Source organism: Oncorhynchus keta, chromosome 8, assembly GCF_023373465.1.
Source record: "Oncorhynchus keta strain PuntledgeMale-10-30-2019 chromosome 8, Oket_V2, whole genome shotgun sequence".
Lineage (NCBI taxonomy): Eukaryota > Metazoa > Chordata > Actinopteri > Salmoniformes > Salmonidae > Oncorhynchus > Oncorhynchus keta.
Genome location: NC_068428.1, coordinates 10,094,085 through 10,118,517, shown reverse-complemented (window position 1 = coordinate 10,118,517; position 24,433 = coordinate 10,094,085). Strand labels below are relative to the sequence as shown.

Below are 24,433 nucleotides of genomic sequence, written 5' to 3'. Positions count from 1 at the left end.
CACCCCCTAGAGTGGCATGTCTGCCTTGATAATTGCGCTGCGATCCTGATCAGCATTTCAGATTAAATGGAGCTAGACGTGTCACTCAGAGTTTAACACTCTAAATAAATGTGGAAGTAATTGAAAGTGGAAGTTCCGCGAAGTAAATTGTCCTCTTTTACGCGACGCTTCACTCAGTCACATCGCCTTTCTCTTATGGGCTAAATGAAAGTTATTGTCTGTGGTCTCATTGTCAGTTGTTTGCTCATAAACTCGCTAATGGAAGCTACTACATGCTAACCTCCACTGTTATTGGTAATGCTGAGAGGTTAGCATGTCTTAAGTTTCTGTCTCTGCTGCTAAAGCCACTTTCTACCACTCTAAATTCCAAGCATCTGCCTCTAACCCTAGGAAGCTCTTTGACCTTCTCCTCCCTCCTGAATCCTCCTCCCCCCTCCTCCCTCTCTGCAGATGACTTCGTCAACCATTTTGAAAAGAAGGTCGACGACATCCGATCCTCGTTTGCTAAGTCAAACGACACCGCTGGTTCTGCTCACACTGCCCTACCCTGTGCTCTGACCTCTTTCTCCCTCTCTCTCCAGATGAAATCTCGCGTCTTGTGACGGCCGGCCGCCCAACAACCTGCCCGCTCGACCCTATCCCCTCCTCTCTTCTCCAGACCATTTCCGGAGACCTTCTCCCTTACCTCACCTCGCTCATCAACTCATCCCTGACCGCTGGCTACGTCCCTTCCGTCTTCAAGAGAGCGAGAGTTGCACCCTTCTGAAAAAACCTACACTCGATCCCTCCGATGTCAACAACTACAGACCAGTATCCCTTCTTTCTTTTCTCTCCAAAACTCTTGAACGTGCCGTCCTTGGCCAGCTCTCCCGCTATCTCTCTCAGAATGACCTTCTTGATCCAAATCAGTCAGGTTTCAAGACTAGTCATTCAACTGAGACTGCTCTTCTCTGTATCACGGAGGGCGCTCCGCACTGCTAAAGCTAACTCTCTCCTCTGCTCTCATCCTTCTAGACCTATCGGCTGCCTTCGATACTGTGAACCATCAGATCCTCCTCTCCACCCTCTCCGAGTTGGGCATCTCCGGCGCGGCCCACGCTTGATTGCGTCCTATCTGACAGGTCGCTCCTACCAGGTGGCGTGGCGAGAATCTGTCCCTCACCACGCGCTCACCACTGGTGTCCCCCAGGGCTCTGTTCTAGGCCCTCTCCTATTCTCGCTATACACCAAGTCACTTGGCTCTGTCATAACCTCACATGGTCTCTCCTATCATTGCTATGCAGACGACACACAATTAATCTTCTCCTTTCCCCCTTCTGATGACCAGGTGGCGATCGCATCTCTGCATGTCTGGCAGACATATCAGTGTGGATGACGGATCACCACCTCAAGCTGAACCTCGGCAAGACGGAGCTCCTCTTCCTCCCGGGGAAGGACTGCCCGTTCCATGATCTCGCCATCACGGTTGACAACTCCATTGTGTCCTCCTCCCAGAGCGCTAAGAACCTTGGCGTGATCCTGGACAACACCCTGTCGTTCTCAACTAACATCAAGGCGGTGGCCCGTTCCTGTAGGTTCATGCTCTACAACATCCGCAGAGTACGACCCTGCCTCACACAGGAAGCGGCGCAGGTCCTAATCCAGGCACTTGTCATCTCCCGTCTGGATTACTGCAACTCGCTGTTGGCTGGGCTCCCTGCCTGTGCCATTAAACCCCTACAACTCATCCAGAACGCCGCAGCCCGTCTGGTGTTCAACCTTCCCAAGTTCTCTTCACGTCACCCCGCTCCTCCGCTCTCTCCACTGGCTTCCAGTTGAAGCTCGCATCCGCTACAAGACCATGGTGCTTGCCTACGGAGCTGTGAGGGGAACGGCACCTCAGTACCTCCAGGCTCTGATCAGGCCCTACACCCAAACAATGGCACTGCGTTCATCCACCTCTGGCCTGCTCGCCTCCCTACCACTGAGGAAGTACAGTTCCCGCTCAGCCCAGTCAAAACTGTTCGCTGCTCTGGCTCCCCAATGGTGGAACAAACTCCTCACGACGCCAGGACAGCGGAGTCAATCACCACCTTCCGGAGACACCTGAAACCCCACCTCTTTAAAGAATACCTAGGATAGGATAAAGTAATCCTTCTCACCCCCCTTAAAAGATTTAGATGCACTATTGTAAAGTGGCTGTTCCACTGGATGTCATAAGGTGAATGCACCAATTTGTAAGTCGCTCTGGATAAGAGCGTCTGCTAAATGACTTAAATGTAAATGTAATGTAATGTTAAGAGTATGAACTTTGACCCTCTGTTACTGTCTCACTCATCTTTATTCACGATTCAATCAGGATTATCCGTAATCATGGTAGCATCCTCATTAATTTAGAAGTGTTATTCTATTCTTAGTTATAATAAAAATGACTCCAAAATGACAGAATACATTATTTAGAATTTAATTAATTTAATTGATCAAATAATATGTCATGTCCTGATCTGTTTTGCCTGTCCTTGTGTTTGTCTCCACCCCCCTTCAAGTGTCACCCATCTTCCCCATTATCCCCTGGGTACTTATACCTGTGTTCTCTGTTTGTCTGTTGCCAGTTCGTCTTGTTTGTCAAGTCAACCAGCGTTTTGTCTCAGCTCCTGCTTTTCCTCAGTCTCTTTTTTTCTCGCTCTCCTGGTTTTGACCTTTGCCTGTCCTAACTCTGAGCCTGCCTGTCTGACCACTCTGCCTGATTCTGACCCTGAGCCTGCCTGTCGTCCTGTGCTTTTGCCACTACTCTGGATTATCTCCCTTGCCCTGTCTTTTGCCTGCCCCTGTTGCTGTAATAAACATTGTTACTTCAACACAGTCTGCACTTGGGTCTTACCTGAAACGTGATAGTACGAACTGGCCATGACTGATCCAGCAGACTTGGACCAGCTCCGCAACGCCATCTTCTCCCAATGAGCCGTCATTGGTAAGCACAAGGAGTTGCTTCATGGTCTGATGGAAGGGTTCCAGGACGTGGCCAAACGTCACGACCCAGAATTGGACCATTGCGGGAGCAATTCTGTGGGTTGCCAACTAGGCAGGCTACAACAACAATAACCTCCCAGCCCCTCAGTAACCCGACTGGTAGCAACGCCGTCACCATGATTTCCTGGGAACCCCGCTTACCTCCCCCAGAGTGCTACGATGGAGATTCCAGAACCTGCCACGTCTTTCTCTCCCAATGCTCCCTCATTTTCGAGCTGCAGCCTTCTTCGTTCCCCTCGGATAGCGTACATTACTACGCTGATGTCCAGGAGGGCACTCGCCTGGGCCACGGTGGTGTGGGAGCAACAATCCATCGTCTGTCTCAGTCTGGAGGTATTTGTGGCGGAGGTGAGAAGTTTTCGAGGCTCCGGTGTCCGGGAGAGCGGCTGCCCGGAAGTTACTCCAGCTTCGGCAGGGCTCCCTCAGTGTGACAGACGATGCAGTTGATTTCCGCGCGCTAGGAGTGGAGGGGGCATGGAACCCGGAAGCGCTGTTTGACATGTTCCTGCACGGATTATCGGAGGAAGTAAAGGACGAGCTTGCAACCCGGGAACTATCGACGGATCTTGGCTCACTCATCACTTTAACCGTCCGGATTGATGGTCGTCTACGGGAACGTAGGAGGGAGAAGAGGTCTGAGGTCTCATTGGTAGGAATGAGTACTCTGGTTGGTCCTCAGGATAATTTTGCTTCTCCCCTTACTCGCCCCCCTCTCCATGCCAACCTGCGGTGGGACCGACCAGTCAAAGTCTCTCCAGATACTCATCGACTTGGGGGCCGATAAGACTCTTATGGATGTTACGCTGGCGCCCGAGCTCAACTCCATTCCCATGAATGTCAGAGCGTTGGACGACCGCTCTATAGGCCGGATCACCCACCCCCATCGACCTATGTGTGTCGCGGAACCACAGCACAGCGATCCAATTCCTGCTAATTGAGTCTCCGCAGGTACCTGCGGTATTGGGATTCTCTTGGCTCCAGCGACACAATTCCTCGATTGACTGGTCTACTGGTGCCATCGTCGGCTGGAGCCTGTTGTGCCATGCTCATTGCTTGAAATCGGCTCTGCCAGCCCCAGGACGTCTTCCTGGGGGCTTGGAAATTGCCCCAAACCTCTGTGCCATTCCCGTGAAGTGCCACGACCTCTGGGAGGGGTTCAGGCCCGGGCCACTTCGCTTCCGCAACACCGACCTGTACCCAAGGATGTTAAGCCGGATGTGCTGGCACGCCGCTATAGCCCCGCTGCTCCACCCCTGGAAACCGAGACCTTTCCCCTCCTGCTCCAAAGTCATTAGCCCTTCTGCTGTTTGTTCTCTGTTGCCCCGTACCCTCTGTATACTTGTAGATGTAAACCCAACTCTCACAGCCCTTTGTCTCCTGTTTCCTGTCGTTTGCCTGCCCCTGTTGCTGTAATAAACATGATAATAAACGTGATATAATCTGTAACACAATCAAAATTACCTGCAAATGTATCCAAGTTTGTAGAGTCACAAGCTTGATTTAGTCATTGTGTGTTAGGAATATGGAACCAAATACTATACTTTTGACAACTTTATAAGAATTTAGGAGTGTCAATAATTTTGCCCCCTAACTTTTTGAGAAAGAAAATATATATTATTATAAAAAAATATTTAATTTCCAATTCATTTTGAGCATACAATATAGCTCAGTATTGTTATTATTTATTTCATACAGTCATTATTGGTCATCTTTATCAAGGGTGTCAATCATTTCGGACCCCACTGTATTTCTTTGTGGAAATGGGAATTACATGATCCTTTTAATTTATTATTCAATTAGCCCCTTATCTCTTTGTCCAATTATTCCTTTGACATGCTTTATGATCAAAATGTGAAAGGTTAAATTTCATGTGGGTACATGGTATTACGAGTGCTATCAGTTACACTTTGTTGGCATCTTATCGGACACTTCCTGCTGTCAGCCCAAGTGCTCATTTCAAAAGTAGATTTACATCAGATCCATGCAGTGTTCTACGGCGATCTAATTGTGCTGATGTCTGGCTGTCCCAAAAGGTCAGGGATGTGAAGGGATTAGAGTTGGAATGTTATCGCTCTGATTGAAAAGCCACTATGTTGAAGACTGAGGATGTGAAAGTAGAAGGGAGTTTAATTTCTTCCCATGTTCCTGTTTTTATTTACTTTTCTGCTCTTTTGCACACCAGTATTTCTACTTGCACATCATCATCTGCTCATCTATCACTCCAGTGTTAATCTGATAAACTGTAATTACTTCACTACTATGGCCTATTTATTGCCTTACCTCCTCACACCATTTGCACACACTGTATATAGACTTTCTTTTTTTCTATTGTGTTATTGACTGTACGCTTGTTTATTCCATGTGTAACTCTGTGTTGTTGTTTGTGTCGCACTGCTTTGCTTTATCTTGGCCAGGTCGCAGTTGTAAATGAGAATTTGTTCTCAACTAGCTAACCAGGTTAAATAAAGGTGAAAAAATATATATATATATTTTTAAAGTGTTCACCGACTCACAAATGAGACAAAGTCACAGACTCCCATAGATACTCCTATAGAGCCAGGTCCTACTCTCCAGCTGTAAAATTAGGGCAATCCTGGATATCTCAATCAATGCAAATGCTAACATTGAGAGATATGTTTAGGGATATTTGGGAACATTTTCTTTGTCTAATGCTTTCCTTCCTACATGATACACCGAGATTATTGTTAGATTCATGAATCTTTGTAGTGGTTATTTAATTATACACGTAACAAGCCAGCTGTTAATTCTCCATTCTTTCAGCAATTTCTTTTGAGTTGGAGCCAGCTGTAATTCATATTAGTTTTGCATGATATGTTTATGCATAAAAAAACGGGATTATCAAAGTCACCACCTAAAATATGGAAAATGTTGACACACTGCAGACTCAAGAAATGCAACCTGCAAGACAGCAGAGCGCTACATTAAGGGCTCAGAATGAGGTGTGTTTCCAGAATCTTAATTCATTCCTTTTATTATAATTTTTTTTTTTTTACCCTTTCTTCTCCCCAATTGGTAGTTAGTCTTGTCTCATTGCTGCAACTCCCGTACCGACTCGGGAGAGGAGAAGGTCGTGAACCGTGTCCTCCAAAACACAACCCAACCAAGCTGCTTCTTGACACAATGCCCACTTAACCTGTAAGCCAGCCGCGCCAATGTGTCAGAGGAAACACTGTACACCTGGTGACCGTGTCAGCGTGCACTACACCCTGCCCGCCACAGGAGTCGCTAGTGCGCGATGGGACAAGGATATCCCTGTCGGCCAAAACACCCCAACCTGTATGACGCTGGGCCAATTGCGCGCCGCCCCATGGGTGTCCCGGTCGGGGCCGGCTGCGACAGAGCCTGGACTCGAACCCAGAATCTCTAGTGGCACAACTAGCACTGCGATGCAGTGCCTTAGACCACTGCGCCACTCGGGAGGCTCTAACTAATTTATATGAACAAATATGCTGATTTTCTCATCTGTTATCACACATGAAGGTCGTTAATAAAGTAAAGTCCCTTATGAGACACCTCTCTGGTCGTTCTCTCTCCCTCTCCCTCTCTGGTCGTTCTCTATCCCTCTCCCTCTCTCTCTCTCTCTCTCTCTCCTCTCTCTCTCTCTCTCTCTCTCTCTCTCTCTCTCTCTCTCTCTCTCTCTCTCTCTCACTCTCGTGCATGTGACCATTGGGAATATACAGCTTGCGTTTTGTTTCGTGACACTGTCTAAATTGGATTTTACACTGAGCTACAACTGCTTTTACTAATGCCAAAAGCATAACAAATTACATTTTCCCTTTGACAAAGTAAACATTTGCTCCTTGTATGTATTTGAAGAAAATAGAGTAGTGAATTATATTAATTGTCATAGATGCTGACTGGGGAAGGTGGAAAAAAAGAAAGGGGACTTGGCTAATTCAGCTCCCTAATGTCATCATGATTTAGTGGGGTTTTCATTTTAACACTGGATTGTTTGTACAAGTCAGTGGATTTTACACTGCAGAAAGTTGGAAAAGATCCTTAAGACAAAGATTTTGACTCACGACTTAGAATCAATGACAGGGCACTGAGGATGCCTTTTTAAAACGAAGCAGGAAGAGTCAAACCAAAATAAATAAATATTTACCCAACAAACTGTCATATATTTCCAATGATCTATTGTAAATGTGGGCACTGGTTTGTGAAAAGAGAAACAAATGTTATTGCTAAATCAGCAGAACAGGTCTATTGATTTAAGAACTATGCGCTGCAGATAGTCTCCATCGGCAAGATGGCCAGCTCGGGGTATTGATGTATTTATCATGATTCGTAGGTAGCAAGGGGCCACCTGCAATTCCCTGGAACCACAAAACACTTATTGTTCAATTAAAATGTTTGTAACGTATATCTGTTCAGAAAATAGGGGGGAAGATACTGTTGTCAAAATTGTCTCCTTAAAAGTCACGGTGTGGCCAACACAAATGATACTGCGGCACAATGACACATACAGTACATTCTGCAGAGGAAATGTTACGTGAAACTAGAGATTTTGTCATTATTTTTGCTGGGTATCTGTCGATCAGTGTATCCACTCAGATGAAACAAACACGATTTTTGTTAAATATCAAGATTTTTTGGAGAGAGATATATATGCACTGCATATGCCCTTTACTGTGAACACAATTACATTGTCAACCACCCCTGCTGATAGAAACACACAATGTTATTGAGTAATGGATACAATGCCCAAGCATCAAAACAGAATGTATGGACCTTGGGTATAACATTGTTATAACTGAATAGCAGCGCTAAATGGATTAATAAAATATCATTATATTCATAAAAATGTCATTATTGCTTCATGGTTGTAAATGTACAGTGTATGTGTCTGTGGTTTCGAGTGGAGGTCATTGCATTATTTATCAGTGTTTTTATGTTTTAAGGGCTACCGTTGTATTTTTATTTTTAATTTTTGACCTTTATTTAACCAGGTCGGCCAGTTGAGAACAAGTTCTCATTTACAACTGCGACCTGGCCAAGATGAAGCAAAGCAGTGCGACAAAAACAACACAGAGTTACACATGGGATAAACAAACGTGCAGGCAATAACACAATAGAACAATCTATATACAGTGTGTGCAAATGGAGTAAGGAGGTAAGGCAATAAATAGGCCATAGTAGCGAAGTAATTACAATTGAGTAAATTAACACTGAATTGGTAGATGAGCAGATGATGATGTGCAAGTAGAAATACTGGTGTGCAAAAAAAATAAAAACAATATGGGATGAGGTAGGTAGTTGGGTGGGCTATTTACAGATGGGCTATGTACAGCTTCAGCGATCGGTTAGCTGCTCAGATAGCTGATGCTTAAAGTTAGTGAGGGAGATGTCAGTCTCCAACTTCAGCCATTTTTGCAATTGCCGCACGCATTGTTTTTTTTCTTGCCTCTTTTAAAGTCAAGTTTGAACTATTGACAAGGAACGTAAACGATGCATTTGCTCCGAGCATATGATGCCATTTTCTTTGTCTGCACTTATTGATTATTAAAACAACAATAACTGTACTGTATTACTAGTGTGAAGATTGTTAAGGAAAGCTGCCTTTTATTAATGGCTTCTCTCTTGTGTTCCTCCAGGTGCAACAATCGAACCCAGTGCATAGTGATCACAGGTTCTGATGTCTTCCCAGACCCCTGTCCAGGGACCTACAAATATCTGGAGGTCCAGTATGAGTGTGTTCCCTACAGTAAGTATGAACTTTCCATCATGCATTTACCAGTTCTCTGTCCTCTTCTCTGGCTCTCTTTCTATAATTTTTCTCACTTTCTTGATCCCTCCCTGTATCCCTCTACATACTCCGATAATGTATCTCTCTTTACACTCTAATGCAAGATAAATTCAAATTATTTGCATAAGTATGGGTTCCTAGGGAGGATCTATATACAATGTTTTATCTCTACACCATTTGTCAATGGACCGTACGTTTTAAATATATGACGAGGTTAGTGGAGGGCTATATTAAAGTAATACAATTAAAGGTGTGATCTAGTCATCCCTCAGATACAACACTCTATTCCCTTTTTTGTACACTACTTTTGACCAGGGCTCCATAGGGCACTGGTGAAAAGTCGTGCACTACAGTATATAGGGAATAGGGTGCACTTTGGGATGCATACCTAGGACTGATATCAGCAAAATAATCACCACTGCTCATTGCAATGGTTGTATGTAGTTTCTGAACAACAGGTGTTGAGATCTGTCAACAGATGTTTCGTATGAAGGAAAACAGAATGTCTCCAATTAGATAATTCAACAAGGTGATGTATCACACAAAATAATAGGATTAACATTTGTCTCTTGTCACTTGGATGCTAAAATATTCATTGTGGCTTAGCTCCAAAATAATCTATAGATACCCCTTGTCTGAAACATTGTCCTAATAATGTTGTTGATATGCAAGTACAATGAATTGCCAGGAATTCAAAAGAAAGGGAAAATCCAATCATAACAATATTTGTCATTTTTTTCATTACTCCACTGTTGATATAGTCATGATGATGTGGCTGGTGATACTTTGCTTCTTGAAAGTCCAATATCTTAAAAACTTGACTGTTGACATACAAAACGTTTTTGGGACTGTATCAACAGTGGACTAATGAAAAAAATACTTAAAAGATAGTTTTTGAGTGGATTTTCCTTTTCAATGATTTGAGCATGATCCAGCTCTATTAGCTGCTTTACAATTCTATTTTAGCTGTTAATATGTTTGTGAGCTCAACCTACTAACATGTACATCGTGTAGATTTGACCATTTAATCAAATGATTTCAGAGCGTCTGAGAGCATTTGGAATAATTATAGTCTATACGACCCAAAGCCAGGGTTCCTGCTCTAACCATTCTCTGTAGAATGTTCATACGAATAGCTAAGTGAACAACATTAGAATATGAACCTCATTACAAGTTCAAGTTTGACCTCTCCAAGGTTTTAAGACCCGAGATTATCAATGAACTATGTAATAATGAGAAATAGGATTAAAGTACGAAAGCACACCATAATTCATTATTTTTAGCTGAAAATCCCTCTCCCAGTATTGTTTTCCAGGATCTTTCTCTGCTTGTCTCAAAGTTATAAGGAAACTATCGATCCATCTCTTGCTGTTTTGCTTGAGACCTTAATCATAGGATTAGCCCCAAGGTCCACCTAGACACCCTCAATATTTTTTTGGGGGGGGTTCCTGTCCCTTCTTGTGCTAAGGAAGCAGACAAACTTCCCTCGGAACATGTCAAAGGAACTACGAGGTTGTTGAATCCCAGCTATAGGTAGATTTTTGTAAAAGATCCCAAGCAAACCTCTCTATAGTCTTTGGTTGATCCATAGTCCATGCATGTAGCGCCATCTTTTTGCTTCTTAATTTCCGTAAAGGTCCATGTCCGCCCAAAATAGGACCGAGGATACAGAATGTGTCGTATATCAACTGCCCTGGTAAGTTCTTAGTGTGTGTGTCCCCCCCCTCCCCCCAGTACAGACCTTTTTTTAGTGTTCCCCCACCCAGCTAGACCACCCAGTGCTGTTGTAGACTGTGTCCCATGGGGCATTGCTGTGTTTGGTTTTGTTTCCCCCACCAACCCCTTGTCTTTCCTCACACAAGCACCCAACCAGTGACCAGTGTCCAGTGACTACCCTTAAGACTGTCTTTAAACTCTGAAGTATCACATTTGTCTCGAGCCTAGAGTTGCCTTCATTGGGCAATATTTAGTAAGCTTCTGCATATGTGCAGAGATATTACCACTTTTACCAGAGGGAGAAAATCATATGGAGAACATGAAGATATTTTGATTAAAAACGTTGACCTTGTTCAAACTATTAATACATATGGCCCTTAGAGAGGTCCTAGGAAAGATATTTTTCAAGTCAACATGTTAAACCCCAAATAAGCCAATCCACAAGTGAGATGAGTGAAGAAGACCAGTAGACATATGCATCATCATTCTAGACTAAAGCAAGGCTTCTAGAGCCTCTGCAACATAACTGACAATCTTACTTCAGAATATATCCAACACATTTTACCTTTACCACTGGTTTGATGTAATGCTGTGTCATTTATTTATTTTTCAAGCCTTCAAATCGAACTGGTCCATCTTCGATAGATCTTGTATCTTTCAAAGTAGCACATACCAACAAAAACCTATATTTCCACCATATACATGGTTAAAATACCTGGGTCTGTATAACCTCTATTTCCATAAATCTACCTCTTGTTCTTATTTGGTTCATGTCAAGAGCTATCCTCATTAGGCCCCATTATCTCTGTGTTTAGTCTGTGGATGTGGGTTGGGCCTTCACCTGGCATCTTGTAGCCCTCTGAATTGCCTGTGTTAATTGCCAGGATGATATAAAAGTGACATACAAGTCTTCATTAACATCATTCTTTGCATTCTGCATCGAAGCAGCGAGACAAAATCTGCCACGACTGTTTCTACGGCACCTTGTAAAAATGCAGAGGCATGCAAACATATGTTAACAGGATTCCAAAGCAGTGAGACCTCATTTTGTTTTATGTCATCGTCTGCTATCATAGCTATCCTCCAAAACTGTACAATATAGAAACAGACATAAGTATTTTATTCAGGCAAAGAAAATAGGCATAATGCTTCAGCTTATGTTCCATCACATTTACATTTGAGAACATTACTCTTTACATTTGCTGACATTAGTAGCGTAGTTTGCTTTGCTCAATTATATTATTTAGAATTTGCATTATTCCCCAATTTAATCCAATTGAATGTCTTGCCCTCTGGACGAGACTGGAGCCACTGATTGAGTCTACATAGTGGTCAGCAGGCTTCTGAGGCCATGGATTGCAGCCAATACACCAGTCTAGTCACTCCAGAAAGTACATTACATGCAAATCAAAGGAGCTTCTGTCTGCAGCAAATAGAGAGGTTTGTTCTTAGTCAAGGTTAAAGTAGAGTAATGATTATATAAAGACAGAACATTCATGTTATTTATAGGTGTATACCTTAAAATAAGTTAACAGGGACCCCTTTACTGCTATGTTTGGTGATAATGAGGACAGGGTTTTGGTGCTATCTTGTTTTTGTAATGCTGCTCTTTTAAATGTTATTCACTTCTCTTCTTCCCTTGTGCAATCTGCAGGAGACTTCCTTGGCTCCCTGACTCTTATTATGTTCCTCTACTGACCAGTTTCTGGTGACCTTTTTAGTTTTACACTAATGTCTGCTCAGGTCTTCCATCTTGTCTCCTCTCCTTTTTCAGATTTCCGTCTTCTTCAATTTGTATCTGGCTGGCTGTGTCTGAGAATTTCTGCTGTCTGTTAATTTGTTTGCATCTCTGCCATTTAATCTTGTAGGTAGCCAGAACTCTGCTCCTTCTTAACCATGCCTTCCTCACACTTGAATCACTTGCATTTTTGCAGAGTGGAGGGCATGCTTATGCCTCTCCCTCTTTCTCTCCTTTTTCTTTCTTTCTCTTTTCACTCTTTTTCCACACACTCGAGGCATATATTTTAGAACAGTAAAATAGTATGTATTGTACTATAAAAGCATCTTTATACTCTATCTGATTAAATTGACGGCCTCATGAAATCTCCGCTATTGACATTGATTGGTTTTTCTACTCAATGTCCCATTGTGATAAAGTACTAATTGTGTTAGAATACTAATAGGCTGTCTTTATATGAAAACAGATCACCATATGTAACACTTAATGCTATTTACACCTTTTGGTTAGCATTCTTGTGTTTCATTCAATAAGATTTTCAGATCGATGAACTAGCAAACGAGTCGATCCACCATCAATCCAAAAGTCAAATGGCACTATTATCGTTAACCTCAACTTACACAACTAATTAAGTGCAATGTTTACTTTGCAACGTAATGCATGGTGACTGTCATAACATTGCTACACTATTGGTTTTGTTCTACAACTATAACACACCACTTTTAGTAGATATTTTAACTGATTATCTACTTCCTCAATGGAGAGAGGGGAAATAAACCACAAATGTCAGCAAATGCTTCAGGGTTTGTTTTTGTTTGCACCTGTTTTGCCTAAAGTCACACTCAGCAGGTCCCGGAAGCCTTGGTGCAAGAATATTAAATCACCAACTTACAGTGTATCATAGGTTCTATATCAATCTGTTAGTAATGAAATAGGCCTCTATGAAGGTTGGATCACTGCAATATTGTACAGTAAACTGTGAACTGCAGGCTCTATTTTTGAACCATACTCTTTAACTCTCTTTTAGTCCTCTGGTTTCATGACACAAATTATTTAACTAGTACTGTATTATTTGTTGCCAGCACAAAGAAGGTGTTGTGTTTGGCAATTGTGTTATTTACCTGGGTCGTGTCCATTTACGGCATGCAACTGAATTTTTTTTTAAACGGAAAACGAACCTTTATATTTCTCATCAGTGTTACTCAAGTCCAAGTTTACTGTTTCAGTAAAAAAAAAATCTCCAGTTTCTGCCTACTGAACACGACCCTGGTGATCAGATTGTTTTTAAAAGGACAATGTACAGATTCCTCTTTTATGGGACTCAGCTCCCTTTCAATAGTGTTAATCTGTAAATTGAGTTTGGAGTTTTTGTTGTGGAAATATTTGATAGACATACGATATTAATAATTTACTCTGTTAGCAGCAGAGTTACTTGGTTTATAGTTTGCTGGTCAATTGCCGTCCATCAAAATTCACAGCAATGTCATTAACATTATTTTATCGTCTGATGTTCAACGGTTACATCCAGATATATCAAAACTCAAAATAGTGTATATGTTATCAAAAGTGACAACAGTAATCACACTAGCAGCCTACAGACTGTTGACCTGAATATAAAATGAACAATGTTATGGCCAACTGTGGTTGACCAACCTTCTATAAACCAAGCTTAACACTTGGTCAAAGCTCCATACATTGTCCATTTGGACCTCTCTGGGTGTCCTAACCTTAATCTTTCCCTCGAGATAGGGGGTCGTCTGCACTGTCTGATGGTGTTTACTGTATCTCCTGTTTCTCTTTCCTTTCTCAAAATAGGTCTGCCTATCTTTGTCCATGTGTCATTATATGTTACTGCTTATGTAACCATAGAGATGACAGTTAATTCATATTAATCTCTTTTTTTCCTTGCACCCCTTTCATTCTCTCTTCCAATGCTTAAAATAGAAGTGGAGCAAAAAGGTAAATAACTGACACAATCCAAACCCTAGATCCTTGTTTTGTGGCATATGGTTGTAAATCTTCCTATCCCCACTACGGTGTGCCAACCCCATAGCAGGCAGTAGCAACAAACACATTCCCCATATAACAGTAGTCAGTAAACTGCAACGATGAGAGTGAGACTGATTTATAGAAAAAAGATGATAAAACACTAGCAGCAGTACAGCTGTAAGTGCAGAGTGTAGTAGCTGGAGTCCATAGGGGTTTCTTCCCCCATCCTCCTGGGTGCTTTTGCTACTCAGCCCAATCTCATATTGCCTGGCTTCCAAACCCCTCTACATAGCATGCCATGGTAACAGTGTTTTCTGGCCCTTTGAAATCTACTGGTTCTAATGTCCTGTTCTCTCTTAGCACCCTCTCCCCCCTTATCCCTTATGCCTTCCCTCTTCCCCTTATCCCTTATGCCTTCCCTCTCCCCCTTATCCCTTCCCTCTCCCCCTTATCCCTTATCCCTTCCCTCTCCCCCTTATCCCTTCCCTCTTCCTCCTCATCCCTTATCCTGCCACTTGCTGCTCTTCTTTCCTTTGATTCATGCACATACTCAGAGCAACAACAAAAACACCTCAAGAACACGCTCACTTGTATGGTTAGGAAATTTGCAACATTTTGTCACAACAAACCTCTCAGGTATATGGTAAAACGAGTGGTGTAAGTGGCAAATGTCTCAGAATACACATTTTCAGACCTGCTGAATCCTGCTCTCGATTGAAACCTCCAGTCTGTTGCCAAATGACTTTAGTTGCCTGCTTTTTTGTTTACAGGAATTTTGTTTGGTTTTTGTTCTGTTCTATTCTCCCCCTCGTTTGTTTTCTATTCCCCTACAGTAGATGTCTAAGAGACAAGGCTTCTTTTGTTTCAGAAAGTTATGTTATTACTTCATATACTATACATTTGCTTAACAACTTTCCTATTCCTTTTTTTCTTTCTACGCACAAAACCAAACTCCCCATACTGCTTGTGAACATTGGTTATAGCTGTAGTTGTCTTTTGGGCACTTTAATGTGTGTTTGTCCCCACTCTCTTTTTGGACAACCCGTAAAACAAAATGGAGAAATTAGAGATATCTTGACATTGTCTTCTGCTATTTTGATACGTTTCACTTGGATTTGTTGACTTAAATCTGTTTCTTATTTTACTCTTCCCCCATCACTAGTTTTTGTTTGTCCTGGGACCCTGAAAGCTGTCGGTGATCCTTCCTTTCTCTTTGAAGCGGAGCAGCAAGCCGGGTCATGGTGCAAAGACCCTCTACAAGCCGGTGACAAAATCTACTTCATGCCTTGGACTCCTTACCGGACAGACACACTCATTGAGTACTCTTCCCTCGACGACTTCCAAAACGCCCGGCAAACCATCACGTACAAGCTCCCCCACCGGGTGGACGGCACTGGATTTGTGGTCTACGATGGGGCCGTGTTTTTCAACAAGGAGAGAACCCGCAACATTGTAAAGTTTGACATACGGACCCGAATCAAAAGCGGCGAGGCCATCATCAATAACGCCAACTATCATGACACGTCACCCTACAAGTGGGGTGGGAAAACGGACATTGACCTGGCCGTGGATGAGAACGGCCTGTGGGTGATCTACGCCACAGAGCAGAACAATGGCATGATGGTCATCAGCCAGTTGAACCCTTACACACTGCGCTTCGAGGCCACCTGGGAGACGACTTATGACAAGCGATCGGCCTCAAATGCCTTCATGATCTGTGGAGTACTCTACGTAGTGAGGTCCACATATGAAGATAACGAGAGTGAAGTCAGCAAAAGCTTAATAGATTATGTTTACAATACCAAACAGAACCGTGGAGAGTATGTAGATATCCACTTTCCCAACCAGTACCAGTATATCGCAGCTGTGGATTACAATCCCAGAGATAACCAGCTATACGTGTGGAATAATTTTTACATCCTGAGATATAATCTGGAGTTCGGACCACCCGATCCCGCTCACGGTAAGCAGCATCTCATTTCTTCAGCGTACAATACTGGTAAATTGCATTTTGTGACATTGTGAATTTATCTGCCACTAAGTGTGTTGGTATTCCATGGCCTGCGTGTCAAGTGTCACGGATGGCAGATTTGTTTATTTAGAATTGAATATGTGTGAGATATGTTACGGAAGCTTTGGAGTGCATGAAGCTTCTCCGGGTGAAGTCGTCTTGCTCAGCAGTAAACAACATCACCCACTTACCATCTCATAAGGGATCAGTATCGGGGGATTTACTTGGGTTTACAGTGCGGGCGTTCCCCCACGTCCCCAGTGCAAAGGAAGGCCCATGGGGGTAGCTGCTGCCACCAGCTCTTCTCCCAGAGAGAGAGGACATTTACCCCCACCACTGGAATCATACCTTCCTGGACAGGTACAAAGTGTTATTCCCCCTGGTACAGAAACCCTTAATCCCCATCAGGCACCGTTCAGGTAGCAAGTAGTCTAGTGTTTAATAGCATTGGGTCAGTAACCGAAAGGTTGCTGGTTCAAATCCCTGAGCTGACGGGGTGAAAAACCTGTTGAAGTTCGCTTGATCAAGGCCCTTAACCCTAATTGGTCCTGTAAGTCAGAGTGTCTGCTAAATGACAAAAAAAAAGTTCACCCTATCAGGCTAGTATGAGGAACAGTGTGTCTTCTGGAAGACGAGGAGGCAGAGAACACGGGGAAGGGATCAATCACTCGGGTCATGTCAGATGAATATGTTTTTAATTTAACTGTCAAAAATTGACATGAGGCCGCTTAGGCCCCAGATAGTCTTTACATTGAGCATATAATAACTGTAATTACCCTAATCCCCTCCTCACCCCGAGTCCTAAATCCATGTAATACTCCATACAGTCGGCGATGAGCGTGGAGGTCAAGCAACTTTCCTCCAGATTACCACAGCTCAATATTTATTAATGTATTTGCTAGCCCACTTTTGTATTGATAGGGCTGAGGTGGCTAAATTGGGTTCAACCAGTGGAGCATGCCCACTATAGTAAGAGCCAGACAGGCTTTAGTGTAACAAAATAACTTCTCCTAAGTTTAGATACAGACCCTTAGGGGGAAATTAGTATGCAGTGGGTGCACTGGATTGAAGTGAAGTCATCAAGGGGAGGAAGATGAAAATGCACTCATTTCCCTTTATTGCTGTCCATGAGCAACTTGTTTGAAGTGTCTCTTTAGCCAATAACGAGGTATTTGTGGATTTTGATTGAATATTTGCAGCATTACAAGCAAAATGTAATTTTCTTTTCCGATTTCCCATTTGGCAAATAGATTGTCATTAACAGATACTCAAATACAAATAGGTGACAATCAGCAGGAAGGCAGCTAGTATATTACATTTCTGTTTACATAAAGCTATGGTAATGGTAGTAGCAAAAACACTTGTCACCTCGTTAAATCTAAGAAGTATTACAATATTTGTGTTACAGTTCCAAGTTATACGACTATGAAAGCCAGACATTGAACTGAAACACATATGGTTTCAATACCATTTTTGCAGATTCATGGAATAGAGTTGCAATGCTCAGTTGATTAAAACATATGTTGAATGCACATTGAATGCCAATTTAGAAATGAAAGCACTTTAAAGCTGCTGTACAAAATAAGACTGGGTTTCAGTCAAACGTGTGTCCAACAAGCATCCTTAACTCTTCACACAGCACAGAGAACCTGGGCTGTAACATAGTGCCTATTCAAGATACCTACATTATACCCTTAGGCCTAAACACTAACTACACTGAACAAAAAATATAAATCCAACATGTAAAGTGTTGGTCCCATGTTTCATGATCTGAAATAAAAAATCACAAAAATGAAACATATGCACAAAAAGCTTATTTCTCTCAAATTCTGTGCACACATTTGTTTACATCCCTGTTAGTGAGCGTTTCTCCTTTGCCAAGATAATCCATCCACCTGACAGGTGTGGCATATCAAGAAGCTGATTAAACAACATGATCATTACACAGGTGCACCTTATGCTGGGGACAATATAGCCACTCTAAAATGTGTAGTTTTGTCACATAGCACAATGCCTTCAGATGTCTCATGTTTTGAGGGAGCATGCAATTGGCATGCTGACTGCAGGAATGTCCCCCAGAGCTGTTGCCAGAGAATTTTATGATAATTCTCTACCATAAGCCACCTCCAACATCTTTTTAGAGAATTTGGCAGTATGTCCAATCAGCCTCACAACCGCAGACCAAGTGTAACCACGCCAGGCCCAGGACCTCCACATCCATCTTATTCACCTGCGGGATCATCTGAGACTAGTTACCTGAACAGCTGATGAAACTGAGGAGTATTTATTTCTGTAATAAAGCCCTTTTGTGGGGAAAATCTCATTTTGATTGGCTGGGCCTGGCTTCCCAGTTGGTGGACCCATGCTCTCCCAGGCCAATCCATGGCTGTGCGAAATGTGTGAAATCCATAGGTTAGGGCTTAATGAATTTATTGTAATTGACAGATTTCCTTATATAAACTGTAACTCAGTAAAAAACTATTGTTACTGTGTAATTTCAGGCAATTTTTAGGGCTGTCAGAGTTTTGTTTTGACATTTTTTGGGGGTACACAATTCTTTATCATGATTAATCGCAATCATGATCGAACATACAAAAAACATAATCTATACAGCTAAAGTCTACATTGCAATGTAAATCTATTTGACATTGAGGTTAGAGAAGATTGTGCTTTCTCAATTTACCTAATTTTGCTAACCAATACTTTAGACAGTCAATATTCCTGTAATGTTCTTTGTATAAAAATTATTAAATTACAGCTGAAATTGAGCAAATTCAGAATTTGTGAGTAATCGCAAGCAAATCCTGCGATTAACTCTATTACATTTTTTTTATTGTTTGACAGCCCTACTAGTTAGACTATTCTTACAACATCAAATAAAATGTACCTGTTTAGAAAGTCATTACTCACTATTGGTGTCTAAATTCAAGTTACAACATAACCATATCACAGATTTTGTTAACACATAGAATTCAATCACATGAAGTTGTGTAAGGACATTTTTTTTAAGACCCTGGTAGATCGGGGCCTCGTCTAGTGCGAATGCTGTTTATGTCAACGCAAGAGAATCAGCCTGTGGGATCACGCTGACAGGTGGGAGTGGATGGGGTTGAATCTAACACGCAGTGACTGGAAGTGTAAGTTAAATAGGGCTGGCACAATTACCCTATAACCTTATAAAGAGCGTCCACCCCTACAAAACAACTTCTCGTTTTGGAAACGGCCTATGTGCCATTAATATATGAGTCAGAAACATTTCATCTAGTGTCAACATTAACTACAAAGTGTAAAAATACCATGACCATCACAGCCCTAAAGTTAAATGGGTCAGCCACCTTTTCATGACCAATCACACCCAGATGTGTCTCACGTATGAACTCTAATCCAATGTTACATCACATGGCGTCACATCTCTTTTTAAACCACTACGGATTTCATGTAGCAGCTCATAAAAAGAGGTATTCCTCCATCAGCTCCTGTTAGTGAGATGATTACATTAAATAAGACATTACACTGGAAGTCTCATCGGGCACACAATTATAAGGCCTGTTTATGCATCCCAAGCACAGATAGATTGTCTAAATTCTCTGAGTAAGCATCTAAAAAGCTGCTTTTTGACTGAGAGATGAACATCGGGCCTCGGTCTAGAAGCTCAATGGGACACAGGTCAGTCCTAGCTGGGGAACCCCTTTATTTATCCTGAGTTGTAAAATGAAATTGCTGATTGCTTTCATGAAATAAATCCCCCTGAGCGCCAATTAAGACCCACACAACTCACCACCGGCTTCTTAATTGTTTAGATGTCAATACATTGGTATGCAATTTCATCTGGCGAGCCTCAAATTGCAAGTGCTGCTCTTACGGCTTCAAATGACCCAATTTATTGTAAATTATAAGGTGCGCGCCATGCCGCCAGTGACACAATTTACCAATTAGCTCACCAGTATCTCTATGTGGCCGAACGTTGGCCTGCTGTTGCGTTATTTTATTAGTGCACAGCACAATACAAGAAAACCGTGCCAATACATTAACCGTAACACATAAGCAAATGGCCAAGTAAGTTCACCCCACATTTCAGGTGAATTCACAGCTTTCCAATCAACTCTATAATCTCATAATTTCCTGTACCTCTTAAATGTAGGCCATTCTACCATTCTATGCAGGTCTGCTCACAGAATGGATGGAAATGGGTGCTACATGTGTGCACATACCTAGAACACCATGAGAGAGAGGGGATTGAATGTGTAAGGCACAGCCTCGCAGTGAGCCAACGTGCTCTGCATGGTAACAGCGAAGGCCCCTCTCTACATGCTCCAGAGTTATCCCGGATCAGAGATCAAGGTGCTGAGGAAAAATGTGCAAAAGATGACACTGCTTGTTTTGACAAAACCAACCCCATGTCCTCGGCGTCCGAGTGGACATCACTTGAAAGGGAGAGCGTATTGATGTGGAAAATTGCCATTTTTATTCCTCCCACATTCTCTCTCTCTGGTGTGGACACACGTCGACGGGCCTGTCGCCTGTCTTACTGCGGCTGCTGATAGCGAGAGCCATTGTTCTCCATAGTCAATAGCCCCATGTCCCTGTAGATGAGCAGCCCTGCCATGGGCCCTGTAGAAAATGCATCATTCCTACCTCCCTTCCTTGAAGTAATCACATAACCAGAATTGGTTGGATTGGGGGGAAAAATTGGGTGACGAACTTGCTTTCACCTATCCAATCACTTATAGATCTGTGATTACCTGAAGGAAACAAGAATGGAAGGGTGGATTCTATTATTATGTATTATGATTTGAACAGGGCCCGTGTCTGGCTTAGTCTGCTGGCCAGGATCAGCGTTAGACTTCAGCAAGACAATCTGTTGCCCAGAGGCAGCGTTTCTATACTCCCGTTACTCTCCAGACTCACGTCCCTGCCAGTGCCGGCAGCGTCCACACCGCCTCCCCTCCTCTGCATTAGCAATGGAGGAATGAATTACCTCCGCAATCTGCACTGATGATAGGAGGAACATGCTAATTCAATGACGGATCCCCGGCCCCTGCGCGGCACCCGCTCTGAGGCTTTTTCCTCTCCCTCTCAGGATTCTCCTCACTTCTTCCTCCAAATGAGTCCATATCTTTTTATATTATTTCTGTATTCAGTCGTGATTCATCCGACAAGGGCTGTTCTAGCAGGCTCATTCCCAGATGTACTGGGATTTCACAATGTGTTTCCATTGGATCCTATTTATTAATATACAGTAGGGATGTCCCTGGTTGAAGATTTATAGGTTTTTCAATTCTGAAAATTCTCAATTCTGAGAAGTGTATTTTTTGATACACAGGGTTGGATGTCAGTTATTTCTCTAAAATGTGATCGATTTCAAGTTTTTCTCTCCGCACATTCCCAAACGGTGCTATTATTGCACTCATTGTAAGACATGGAACAATTTGTGCACTTCCAAGCATCCACATGTATGATATGTTGTATTCCAACACTGAAGGTAATACGTTTTAACAGTTTGGGTTACATCATGTTGAACTAGACCTCTACTGTGTCATATAGTCCAAACAAACTACTGCAAAATGATGTGTGATGACAGCATATGTGGGCAACCCTGCGCCTTGGGTTACGTTTCACAATGTCACAGAGTTGTTTTACATAAGAGGATGATTACTGTTTCTCTGAGGTATGGCTGAAAGGATCAGCTCAGTCTCATGTTTGATTACGGTTTAAACAATGCATATTGAAGTCACTATTATTATTGAGACATCTATACAGTCCACTAACAGTTATTGTGCCTTTGAGAATATTTGTTCTGGGATTGGGCTGTGTGTGTGTGTGTGTGCGTGTGCATGTGTGTGTGGATGGATGTTCTGCTGGGTGGTTTGTTTGCCTGCCTGTATGTCTGTGTGTTTGGGGATGTTCTGAAATAGACACCCAGTGTGTATGGCACCAAATGTAGGCTAGTTCTTTGCACTCTGAGTTAACGCTTGAAATGTGAGGCACGTACAGTAGAGAAAGCTGAGAGAGAAAAAAAAGCTCTAGTCTGGCAGCTGCTGTGTGTGTGTCTGCTCTCTGTACTTAAATGTATGTGTTCCATTCGAGACAACCTCTAACAGCTATTAGGTTTTGTTCGCTTAGACACAGACATGGACCCATAAATACAAGTACATTACTCTTAGGAAATACATCTTAAGGAATCGCTTATATTGCTGATATCTCTGAGGCAAACAATGTTATTTCATTTTTTCATGTGTGTTATTGTTATGATAGGAGGATATTGGAATTTACTGCAGACATATTATCACAACAATCAGCAAGTATAATTTCCAGGTGGATCTTTCACTGAAAGCCCAGGGAAATGAATGAATACATAGGACGATGTTAATGTGTGCACTTTAGCAAAAATGTGACACTTGGTTGCAAGGATTGGTTATGAGGTTATCACTTCCATCTTTATAGCTCAGGTAAACGGAACCCTGTGCAGTTCACTGTAGCCGATAAGGGGTGAATTATTCTTTTCAAATTACTTGTGAAGTAGATGGCTTATTAGTTTATTTTCCTGGTATACTTTTCTTGGCCCTTTCACAAAGGCTGAACTTGGCTCCTTTTTGATCTGAGAAACAGGGTTTTAATTATTTGAGCCTCTGTTGACTTCTTCTGTTTGCTTTTACTCTTCTATTAGGAGCTGATTACCACCTGGGACCCATATTTCACAACTGATAAAAGCCTGTGTTTAAAGGACCCCTTTAGTTTTGCACCAGAAAGGCAGAGGGAGAATCTCAGAGAGGTTTATTTGACACAATCTTGTTGGTTTTTCTTCAGTGACAAGCAATAGTTGGTACAAATTAAATGAAATACTATTTTACCCCTTATGTGCGAATTATCTGAAACATTGGTCTCACAAACCTTCCCCATAGGTTTTCCTCCCTTTTTTTCTCTCCAGATAAACAGCCCCTGATAACGTGTATGAAGCATTACTCATGTGAACAACCATGCGGTGCACATCGTAAGTGCGGCCATTAAGCATAATATAAAAGACACACTCGCTGTCAGTTTTCATTTTTCAACTCCGCCAAGACTGGTGAGGCCTGGAGAAGTCCAATCTATGCTCGATGCAGCTCTGACAACACGAGACAGCACTTCCCCCCTCCTCTCCTCTCTCTCTCCTCTCCTTCCTCTCCTGGATTATTGTCATATCATCTCAGATGAAACCCATGCCCTATACCCAAAGTATTAATAACCGAGCGATGAAAATGTGTTTCCAGGCAAAAAGACGTGGGCGGCGATCACATAAAGAGGTTATGAATGTGTCCATGTTTGACAATTCTCAGCACTTTGGAGGATATCTCTACCTTACCCTCATAACTCCATGACAGTTAATTGAAGTTCCCTCTTGGGCTTGAGTGCTAGACAGACATTAATTGGGGGGATCCTCTCTGGTTTCTCCAATCTGAGATAGATTTGCTTGAGTTGTAATCAAAAGGAAATTGTACAGGAGGGATTCACAGGTGAACAAAACATGTATTTCATCTGCATATGTTACAGATGTGAGGCAGGAGGAATCTGCTGCCACAGCAGAACAAACGATAAATAGAACCCCTAAGAGTGTGCATGTATTCCAAATGGCACCCTATTCCCTATAGAGTACACTATTTTTGACCAGAGCCATTTGGGCCCAGGTCGAAAGAAGTGCATTATAAACATTTTGGACGAACCGCTGCCTATCCAAAGATAGCCATCATTGTATACTGCAAACCAGCAACAGCATGGTAGGAGTGTCCATTTGAATAACTGTAGCGTTAATTCTTCCCAGTTTTCATTGTATTAAAGGAATCTTCGGCATCAAGGTAATGAGATTATATAGCTCTTAGAATTACAGACCAACAAACTGCATCAACATGAATAGCACAACATTTGAATAAGGGTTAGAGAAACACAAACATTGTGTAGGCCTATTTGTATCCAACTTTATTAAAGAGATTCTCCGGTACTTTTGTATAGTTTTTAGCCAGTAGTTCAAAAAGTAGTGCTCACAAGCCAAAAGTGTATCCTGAAATTGGGGACTATGTTTTGCATATGTGGAGATTTGTGCACCAAATCATTGCTCTCTCTCTCTCGTTCTGCTGTGCGTGCATCATGTGCCTTTTGCTCATATGGTGAGGGGGTGAAGCTCATTGGTTTAACTCTAATTGCTAGGGGACTGGCCCAAGTGGGGGAC

General features: G+C 42.4%; 1 protein-coding gene across 12 annotated transcripts in view; it reads left to right on the top strand.

Moving 5' to 3' along the window:
- adgrl2a (adhesion G protein-coupled receptor L2a) overlaps nucleotides 1–24,433 on the top strand; it is a 187,851-nt gene that overhangs the window by 114,830 nt on the left and 48,588 nt on the right. For 11 of the 12 annotated variants that reach the window (XR_008140754.1, XM_052523432.1, XM_035774596.2 and 8 more), the window contains 2 exons: nucleotides 8,625–8,734; nucleotides 15,382–16,182. Coding sequence is in view for 11 of the 12 variants with exons in the window: in XM_052523432.1 (XP_052379392.1) it covers nucleotides 8,625–8,734; nucleotides 15,382–16,182 (911 nt within the window). In the remaining variant the exon portion in view is untranslated. The remainder of the gene's footprint in view (nucleotides 1–8,624; nucleotides 8,735–15,381; nucleotides 16,183–24,433) is intronic. The other variant, XM_035774608.2, reaches the window with a different exon arrangement.